This window comes from Musca domestica, unplaced genomic scaffold (assembly GCF_030504385.1).
Source record: "Musca domestica strain aabys unplaced genomic scaffold, Musca_domestica.polishedcontigs.V.1.1 3, whole genome shotgun sequence".
NCBI lineage: Eukaryota > Metazoa > Arthropoda > Insecta > Diptera > Muscidae > Musca > Musca domestica.
Window position 1 is genome coordinate 18,056,832 of NW_026712299.1, and position 10,395 is coordinate 18,067,226.

At 35.1% G+C, this 10,395-nt stretch overlaps 1 protein-coding gene across 1 annotated transcript; it reads left to right on the forward strand.

Annotated features, from left to right (window-relative positions):
- Positions 1 to 1,658: 1,658 nt before the first annotated feature.
- On the forward strand, positions 1,659 to 3,294 carry LOC131803388 (uncharacterized). The gene is made up of 2 exons (XM_059124635.1): positions 1,659 to 2,106; positions 2,176 to 3,294. The coding sequence occupies exon 2, from the start codon at positions 2,393 to 2,395 to the stop codon at positions 3,233 to 3,235; it is 843 nt and encodes a 280-aa protein (XP_058980618.1). The 5' UTR covers positions 1,659 to 2,106; positions 2,176 to 2,392; the 3' UTR covers positions 3,236 to 3,294.
- The last annotated feature ends 7,101 nt before the right edge of the window (positions 3,295 to 10,395 follow it).

Genomic DNA, 10,395 nt, shown 5'->3' on the forward strand with positions numbered 1-10,395 from the left:
CACAATTGACTTCTTCTGTTGAATGTAAATTTCAACTATTTCAGAGCGCTCGCGTGGCGTGTATTGGTTCATGGTAAAAATCTGCTTGGACTGACGCTTCAAACGCGGTATGTCATTAAGAGATGTGACATCTCTGTCAAAAGTTATGGCGTTGCCAGATGGGTCCGTCGAATATGGACAACCCCATATTCCCAAATAACGATTTTGTTAGTCGAAGGACGGCAAATGATTCAGGAAATCACTAGCTACTCTTTCGCAAGCCCCCTGCAGTTGCAAGCCTGTCTATCATGCCGCAAACCTAACATTATATGTGACCGGCCCTACAAAGTAAATGAGAATTATTAGGCTTATGCTGTTAATGGCATACCACCGAAAACTAAATTGTTCACTACGCGCCCAACGAATACAGCGGTTGCTGGCTGGTGCCTTTATCGCGGCACGTTCTTGTGGTCTAGTTATGGTCGTTGTTGTTGTTAACATTGCGAATATTGATATGGTTGGTTAGTGCTGTTAACGTCGAGCGTCTTGTAGTCTTGTTGATACTATTGTGCAATAGGTGCTGTTGTTTGTTCGTCCAAATGTATGTGATGGAATCATTCCGTTACAGCAGGAAGTTTTACTGTATATGAATACTGGTGTAGGCTATATGGTCGGTCCCACCCGACTTTTAAAATTTCTTAACGGCTTCGGCATTATTTATTTGCTAATAATGGCAGTTTGGTAAGTACTTACTTCCTATGATATGCTTATGTTACCCATTATTTGGAATAACATTTCTTCCTGGTTTGAACTTTCCACAGTTATTCTATAGATAATAGGGCTTTCACATAATTCCAATGGAGAAGCGATTCTTGGGTATTCGTCCTTGTATTCTGACTCAGAATTTTTTAACATATTTGCTTTGCAATTAAAACACAAATACATGACTCGCAACACAATGACAATAGGCAAAAGCTATGAAAGAATCGCCAAACCTCACACATTGTTCTCTTCTATTCCCTAACAATGACACGATGCAACATTGAGGCAACAATAGTAACATCATTCCAGTACCACCATCTGGCACATAGTTGTCGTTTCGATTTCCAGTACGACGAATGTCACTTGTCTCTTCATTTAACCGCACTCAAAGGATGCCCGGCACCAAAGACATGAAAGGATGGATCATTTGAAGGAAAAAACATACGAAAGCAAGAAATGATTCGCTCTGGTGGCTTACGAACTAAACATAAACTCAAAGAAGACGAGATACTATATCGAGCAGTGACAAGTCATTTCCAGTTTGTAACCGCAACAACGGTTTAATTAACGTACGGATGCTTTTGGCTGCCCTTGAATGGAGAATGAAACGAACGCAACGCAATAATGCCATGGAATCCGTGTTCCAATTTTACAGGAAAAACGATTGCAAAATTCATGAAACGAAACTGATTGTGAAACAAATAGGTGTCTCGTGGACATTTTTTTTATCCCAGTTGAAAACGTAGAACATCTTTTTTTATACCCTACACCACATAGTGGTAAAGGTATTATGTCTTTGTGCATTTATTTGTAACATGGAGAAGGAAGTGAGATAGACCTATAGTTACAAGAATTGTTTGGCCCAGGGACGAACGCTACTGAAATTGGTGAGAATCGGTTCAAATTTAGATTTACAGGCATGTCACAGAATGTAAAATCGTTCAAGAGTGAAAACGAAAACGGTTTTAGCTTCTCTAAAAAACGGAAAACGCAAAAATTTTGCGTTTTGATATCACTTTCAAAAAGCAGGGTGAAATTGAAATGTTTAGTGATTTTAACGTAAAAAATAAACAGAAGACACATACATTTAACAGAAAATATTGTATTAACCAAATTCTCTTAGAATGAACATGTTTTTGGAATTTTTTTTACAAAAAATCTATTATTTTTCTAATCCATGATGAAAACGCAAAAAAATATGCAGAAATGAACGGCAGACTTGTATTGTTGAATTATTGCCATATGTGTTGAAGAAGAAGGTGTGGAAATGTACAACTGACAGACCAAAAAACAAGAAGGGGAAAAACAAAAAAACAATTAATTGTTTGGTTTGAGACAGAGCGCTTCAGTCAATCGGGCAAAAATGTAAGTATTTACATACATATTTCTAAATTTTTGTCAAAAACTGTTTATTTAATTTATTTTATACTTTAGGGGCAAACACCGAAACGTTAAACAGGACAAAATTTTTATCAATTTTATGGATAAACATCACGATATTGCCAGGGGCTATGTAAAAGGTGATTAGGTTGTTGTTGATTCCCTATGGACAGAATTGACAGCTTTGCTGAATAGTTCAGGTCCACCAAGTAAAACCTGTAAAGAATGGAAGAAAGTTTGGTCAGATTGGAAAGGAAATGTTAAGGCGAAGATGTGCCATAATAAAAAGGACTTGCGAGGAACTGGTGGTGGTGATATCAATCAATATGTTTTCAATGAACACGAGAACAGTTTAATCAGAATTTGCGGATTGTATAAAAGTGTCGATCGAGTTGGTGGTGCAGTAAGCTTTGCGGATTTTGTAAGTGAATTAGACCTCAGTTGTTCTGAAAAAGAAAACTTTGATTCGTCATCATCTACACATATTCCAAGAACTCGAAAATCAAGTCAATTAGTTTTAAGTGAATCTGAAAACGAAGAGCTTAATTTTTCACCCTCAACTTCAAAGCAGACCACTTCGATTTTAAATAAAAAAGATAGACCAAGATCATGCATTCCAGCTGCTTTTAAAAATGTTTCTACATTGGCAATTGATCCAAGAACACCAACATTGGAAGAAAACCGTTCGCGAACACCTATTCAAAAACGACTTAGAAATAAAAGCTTATCGTGTTCTCCGCCATCTACACCAATAAGACAAGTGTCCGGCAGCCTAACAAAAGCAAAACCCACGCCTGCAGTAAAAAGACCCCGGGCAAGAACTCCCTCAAAGCAAGATCTAAATGCGCTTTTAGTTGAGGAAAATTCTCATTTAGAAAACTTGGACAAAATTTGTAAAATTCTAGAAGATAACAGTAAGGAAATGAAAAAACTAACTGAAAAGTTGGACAGACTTTGTAACATCCTGGAAAAAAAGTATGTGGAAGAGCAGTTACATAATATTGAAATGCAAAAGAGAATGCGTGAACGGAACGAAATGAAACTCAAAATAGTTGAACTTGAAACTCTTAAATATGCTGTAGAACAGGAAAAAGCAAATACGACTCGTTCTTAACTTTACATTATTTTACACAATGGACTAAAAACAATCTGTTTTTTTTTATAAAATGTTTTTTTTTTTATTATTTAAATGAATTGAAATAAAAAATGCATTAGTTCATTTGACTAGCAATATTATTTCTAATACGTTTGGCTACGTTGTACATATTTATTTCAGGGTAGATGTCCACAATATTTTGGTCGTTTTCAGAATTTTCCTCATTTGTAACAGGTATCTCGTCTTCTTCGCAAGTATTGAAGCCCCTGGCATTTTTACTTTTGGTGTTTATATTATAAAAAAACAATTTAAACTCCTTTTTTAATTGTCAATAATTTGTTTACGACTTTTTTTCATGGAGTTACCATATTTTTATTTCAAAAATGTGAAATGATTTTTTTTCCGGATTAGTCAAATCGTACGAGTGCTGAAGAAGCAAAAGCAAATCGTAACGATTTGGAAAAGGTGAAATAAATCGATTTCGTAAAACTTCTGTGACATGCCTGATAGTTCCCATTTATATCTTCAAACCGATTTGGGGTAAATTTTGCCCCGAATTTCCAATATCAGCCCAATTGACCTGAACTTCGGCACATTCGACCAAATTGAGTCTTGAAGTAACTACATTCAATTTGGAGAAAATCGGTTTAGATATAGCTATAGCTCCCATATATATGTTTCATCCGATTTGGGGTTTTAAATCCCTCACATATATATCTTTAGTGCACCAAATTGCTAATATCAACCCAAATGGACTGAATTTCGGCACTTCCGACGAAATTCAGCCTAAAAGCAAGCGCATCAGATTTTGGTGAAAATCGGTTCAGATATATCTATAGCTGTCATATATAAGTTTCATCCGGCTTGATGTTAAAGTCCCTCACATGCGTAATGTGCACTCCACAACAATCATATGCAGCTCGAAAATACCTCTGCCGAATTTTATTGAGATCAATCCAGATTTCTATGTAGCTTCGATATACATCTTCGTTCGATTTTACGGTTATTGTCCACCACATATGTAAAATCAGCCAAAATTGAATAGATTTTTTCATATTCAACCGAATTTTTCCATTTGGTGAAACTGGGCCCGGTATATTTATTGCTCCAGTAAATATTTTTATACCCTCCACTATACTATGGAGGGTATATTAATTTTGTCATTCCGTTTGTAACTCCTCGAAATACTCATGTCAGACCCAATAAAGTATATATATTCTTTATCAGCGTAAAATTATAAGACGATTTAGCCATGTCCGTCTGTCTGTTGTAATCACGCTTTCTTTCGAACAAATTCAGATAGAAGGCTAAATTTTTGCAGACGTGTATATTTTGCCAGTAGGCAGGTTAAGTTCGTAAATGGACCATGTAGGTCCAAGTTATCATATAGCCCCCATATAACGGTAGCTCCCGATATTCGGTATTTTGATGAATTTAGCGACATTATTTAACGGAATTATTTGAAATTTTGCATTTGAAGTTCGTAATGGATACTATTGCCTAAGACAGAAAAGTATCTGTGCAGGTCCGCGTCTTCGTATAGCCCCCATATAACGGTACCCCCGATATTCGGTATTTTGATGATTTTAGCGACATTATTTAACGGAATCATTCCAAATTTGGTATTTGAAGTTTGTAATAGATACTGAAGCATAAAACAGAAAATGGGCCATGTAGGTCCACGTCTTCGTATAGCCCCCATATACCGTACCCCCCAATATTCAGTATTTTGATGATTTTGGCGACATTATTTACCGGGATTGTTTCAAATTTCGCATGTAAAGTTCGTAATGGATACTTCAGCCCATGCCAGAAAATTGTCTGTGCCTATATTCGGAATTTTGATGATTTTAGCTACATTATAAACAGATTTATCTTCAAGTTTCACATTTAAATATTGTGATAACTTATGACAAAAGTTGCCTATGCAGGTCCACGTTGTCCACCACATTCGGTATTTTTAATATTTTAACCGAATTTTTAACGGCCCGGTCGAACTTACAGCTTTTTTACTTGTTTCATATAATCACTATCCAAGCCATATCATGCACTATACATCAATATTATTTGGTACTAGAGGTACAAAAGCCTCCGTCAAATTTGTTGAAAATCAATTCAAAGTTGGGTATAGTTCCCAAATTGTGACCTCTCTAAAACCATAATACTCATTCAAAAAAGGTTCATAGTTGGTATGAACTACTTCACATAAATTCCGAATACAAACTTTTTTGTGACGGGAGATCTATTAAAACGTATAGTGGTGTAGGGTATCATATGTTCGGCTTCGCCCGACTTTTGACCTTCCTTACTGGTTCTAAATACATTGGTAGCTTTTACAATGATATTGGCCTATCTTCACTACAAAATGGATAATTCTGTTTATTTATATACCCATTGAGCCATAAATGTGTCTCTTCTTTGATCACAATTTTTCTCTAAAATGGGTGGATCTTCTGCCAACTTTCGACAATCCCAATCACTTAAAGTTCTGCACTGCGTAGGTCGTTCAGCTTCAATTCTGACATCAGCTGAATTTTGAACAACTAAATCCTTTCGCAAAATTTTCCACCTTGTTGAATAACAGAGTACCAAATGCTGCAGACGGTGACGAATCGATAATTGATGGTCATCATTAACACTGGCCGTTAGAGCTGCCATATTTTCTTCAGGTCGTACTTCACGTAAGAGTGTTGGCCCTTTTTTTGTTCCACAATGAGAGTTTGGTGCGAAATTTTGTCGCTCCAGTTGGTCAAATAAAGGTGCTCCCTTCTATGACAGCAAATCGCTAATACAGGTCAACGCTTTTGTATTGCCTCCCTAAACTGTAGCTCCCGATATAAAGGTACCTCCCGATTTTCGGTATTTTCACGATTTTTGTCACATTTTCCACCGGAATTGTCTCAAATTTGGTTATTTTAGTTTTCGATGGGGACTACCTAATTTGACAGAAAATAGCCTACAACAGGTCCACTCTTCGTTTAGCTCCCATATAATAGTTAATAGGACAAGACAGAGTCGAAACATGGCAACCCTGTGAAAATACCTATGTTGTTACGATATCATAACAACATGGTTACCAATCTTAACTGATTTAAACCGCTAAAGCAATATGCAAATTTCGAAACCAAAATTTTGGATTTTTCAAATTTTTATTTGTTATTCGTTTCTGTAACTGTGGTTTTTATATTAACATGTCTCTGCAATTTGCTCAAAATGCATTTTGTCTAGTCTTTACCATTTTAGGTCTTTGTAATAGTACATCCGAAATATTATTTTAAAGTTGGTATTTGGCGTTGACAATAGGTACTATGTTCGCTAATAGCAAAAAATAACTATAGACCCACATTTTGTATAGCCCCCATATAACTGTACCTAACATATTCGGTATTTTTGATGTACGTCAGATTTTTCTATGGAATTATCTCAATAATTGCAATATGCCTTCTCTGGCAGATACTCAGCTGCTTGTTTCTATTTATTTTACTTGTATCTTTTTTTCGAAGATTTTTCTTTAAATAAATCCATTTTCAAAATTATTATTACCCAAAACATTAATTCTATCCATCTCAATTACCCACCATCTTCTTAGTTCCCTAACTCATTGTGTCTGGTATAAAATTCTTATCATTTCGGATTTAGTTTTGGCCTTGTTTGAAGGACAATGGCGTTTGTATAATTTATGTGTCTGCTGTGCAGTTTACATTTCTTTGTGTCTGCATTCTAAGCTTTGTCTGGAAAATTTACATTTACAAGGATATTTGAAATACAAGGACATACTTTGTAACTATGACAGTAAAAAAAACTTGTGAATTGTTAATGAAGACATCTTACTGATACATGTTGGTAAGAGGTTGACGAAAGGGAACTCAAAAAAAAATATTCAAACATTATTCATTTTTAATCGCAAAAGTAAATAAAAAATAAAAATAAATAAATCAACAAATAAAATATATATACATCGATATAACCCAACTAGCCACACAAATAACTAAAACATTGTCTTTTTTATACCAAAGCAAATGACCTTCTTTAAAATTACATATTTTATATCTTTAAAATTTAACGCATAACATCAGTGACGTGTCAAATTAATTTTTGTCATTTGGAGTGTGAGAACAAGCTGTAAATGACACCATTAATGTGTCAACACGTCATGCTTCAAATAGCCACCTATTTTGATATGTTTGCGAACATTTGGGAAGAAGTGAAACGATTGAAATATATCGACGAAATTTAATATTTAAGGAGTTACAGCCATTCTAAAATACCCTATTTTAAATTATTAAACTAGTAAAGAAAACTCAAAAGTCAGGGAGGGCCCATTTATGATACCCTATACCACTATCCACATGTAATAGAGCTCCCGTAACAAAAAAAGTTTATATTGGGAATTTATGAACCTTATTTGCATGCGAATCATAGCTTAAGAGTAATCACAATTTTGGAACTGAATAGATTTTTACCAAATTTGACAGAGGTCTTTGTACCTCCAGTACATTGTTGTATAGTGGACGCTATCACTTCGAAAAGGATTATATTAAATAATATTTATTGGAGCAATAGATATAGCGGACCGAGTTTCACTAAATAGAATAATTCGGTAGAATATGAAAAATATATTCTATTGGGGCTGATATTACATATATGGTGAACAATAACCGTAAAATCCGATAAAGATATATATCGAAGCAATATAAAAACAAGTAAGCAAAGGCTATAGTCGTGCGAGGCCGACTATGTTTTACCCTACAACACCCTACCTACATATGTTAGAAGCCCCCTTATGTCCAAATCCATATTGCAAGATTTCGCTTTTGAAATTAGGAAATTTTTGAAGTTTGGATTTGGAATGTCCCGAGTCATTTGCCCAATATCTATGCACTCCGTCGTGCTGTTAGTTGTTGTAGTCGATTTTACAGCTAAATAAAATCCAAAGGTCATCCAAAATGTTAGAATTCTTCCCTGTCCCTTAAGTCTTTTCACAGGCGTGTCGATTGGCTTCAATTGTGTGATCGGAAAAACATTTCTGTTAATTTGGTTAATTTGAACCCCTAAATATTTTCCAATCATCTCGAAAAGCAAGAAGCCCCTCTGTATCTCCAAATATAGACTCATCTATATGATTTGCTTGTCTACGATATTTGGCTAAGTTCATCAACGAAATCATCATAAAAAAGCCAGAAGTTCGCCTTTTGTGTATTTCGGATATCGCCTGTAAGTAATGCTGGTATTTTTTTCACACAAAATTAGTGGTCCATTGCATCCGTTGTCCTAAACTCTAACGTTATGCGAGATTTTGTGTCCTTTGGTTTCCATTTGTGACCTTTATAACGCCTGCAAAATCAGGAAAATTTTTAGTTGTTGGTCCATTTCAACCCCTAATATATTGCGGACATTTTTGAAAATAATAGGCCTAGCCCTTCTGAGCCCAACCCTACATTTGTGAAAATTTTCGTGAAGATCGGACGATATTTGCAATACTTATATAATATCCCCAACCTGTGTTGTAAGGTGAAAAAATATTACAAAATATACACTTCAATATTATAAGTCAAATTGAAAAAATCACATGCGATAAAAAATATGAAAATATAAAAAAATGTCACAAAATACTACAAAATCAAAATTAACATCATTATTGGCATATTTCTCTGCGATTGTTTTACATTTTATACTTTAATGTCAGGAGGGCATTCTGAATTGACAAAATTTGTCAAAATCGGTACAGCCATTCTTGAGATATAAGCATTCTAGCTAACATCCCCTTCCTTTGTATATATATATTGTCTATATTTCGCTATATATATCCGATATATTTTCCATCGGCATCTACGTAATGTTCAGAATTCACCTGTTCCTTTATTTGTGATTTCGCCAGGATTAAAAATATTCGCGATTTAATGGAAAATTTAACTTTTATTTAACACAAATATTATGGTCTGTTTCACCCACTAAATATTACCCGATGACCATCAAAATTCGAAGACTTCTGGCCAGCCCTAAGATCTAGCCCCATGCTAACTTCCGCGTCAATTGGTCTAAAACTGCGACCTGTAGAGCAACTGCAAATCAGGACATTTTTCAGTTTTTGGTCAATTTCAACCCCTAAATATTATACGATCATCTCCAAAAGAAATAGGGTTCTATTCTGACCCTAGCACCACCTCCATTCTAAATTTCGTGAAGATCGGACCATAATTGCGACCTGTAGGAGTGATTACAAATTAACATGGACAGACGGCGAGATAGGAAGATCCATATATACTTTCCTATGTGGGAAAACAATATTTCGTGGTGTTACATAATTTTTGGCCCAATCAAACTTCTAATACCTCCAACACATAGTGTTGTAGGGTATAATCATTCATTGCTGTGGGATGCATATTGCGCATTTGAGGGACTTTAACACCAAATCGAATAAAACATATATATGGGAGCTATAGATATGTATATCTGAACCGATTCTCACCAAATAGTAAGTACTTGGTCTTACGATTAATTGTCAGGATTCAGATAATTTGGGCTGATACTAACAATTTGGTGCACAAGAAACTTGATATCGTATAAAGATATGTATGGGAGTTATATCCAAATCGGATCTGATCCGATAAAATTTGACAGAAATATTTTTGAGCTCCATAAGCTATCTGGTACCAAACATAATTTTTGTGGAATGCATATTGCGCATGTTAGGGAAATTTGATGCATTTGTTTCTAGAATGAATTCGGTTGGGTGTGCCAAAATTCAGGAATGATATTGGCTATTTGGTTCACAATTAACTCCAAAACGGTTGAAGATATATATGGGAGCTATATCTAAACTTGAACCGATTTTCATGAATTTCAATATTGTTCGTCCTTGGGTCAAACAAATATTGTTTGGAAAATTTCATCTCAATCGGATAATAAATGCGACCTGCATTTTGTTCAAAAAAAAAAAACATAGATAGACGGACGGACGGACGGCCATGCATAAATCGATTCAGGAAGTCAAAAGTATCTATGGGGTTATCTCGCTTGCTTCTCCATGTTACAAATAACTGCACAAAGACATAATGCCCTAACCAGTATGTGGTGTAGGGTATAAAAGCTAATGAAGTAAATATGCCAAAAACGCCAAAATGTTAATGTTTATAAGGTTACACGCATGTGAAAATACCCTATTTTTCGCCGAAATG

Bases quoted from the DNA above. Each gene is read 5' to 3' on its own strand.
- LOC131803388 (XM_059124635.1), top strand. From the start codon at position 2,393: ATGTGCCATAATAAAAAGGACTTGCGAGGAACTGGTGGTGGTGATATC.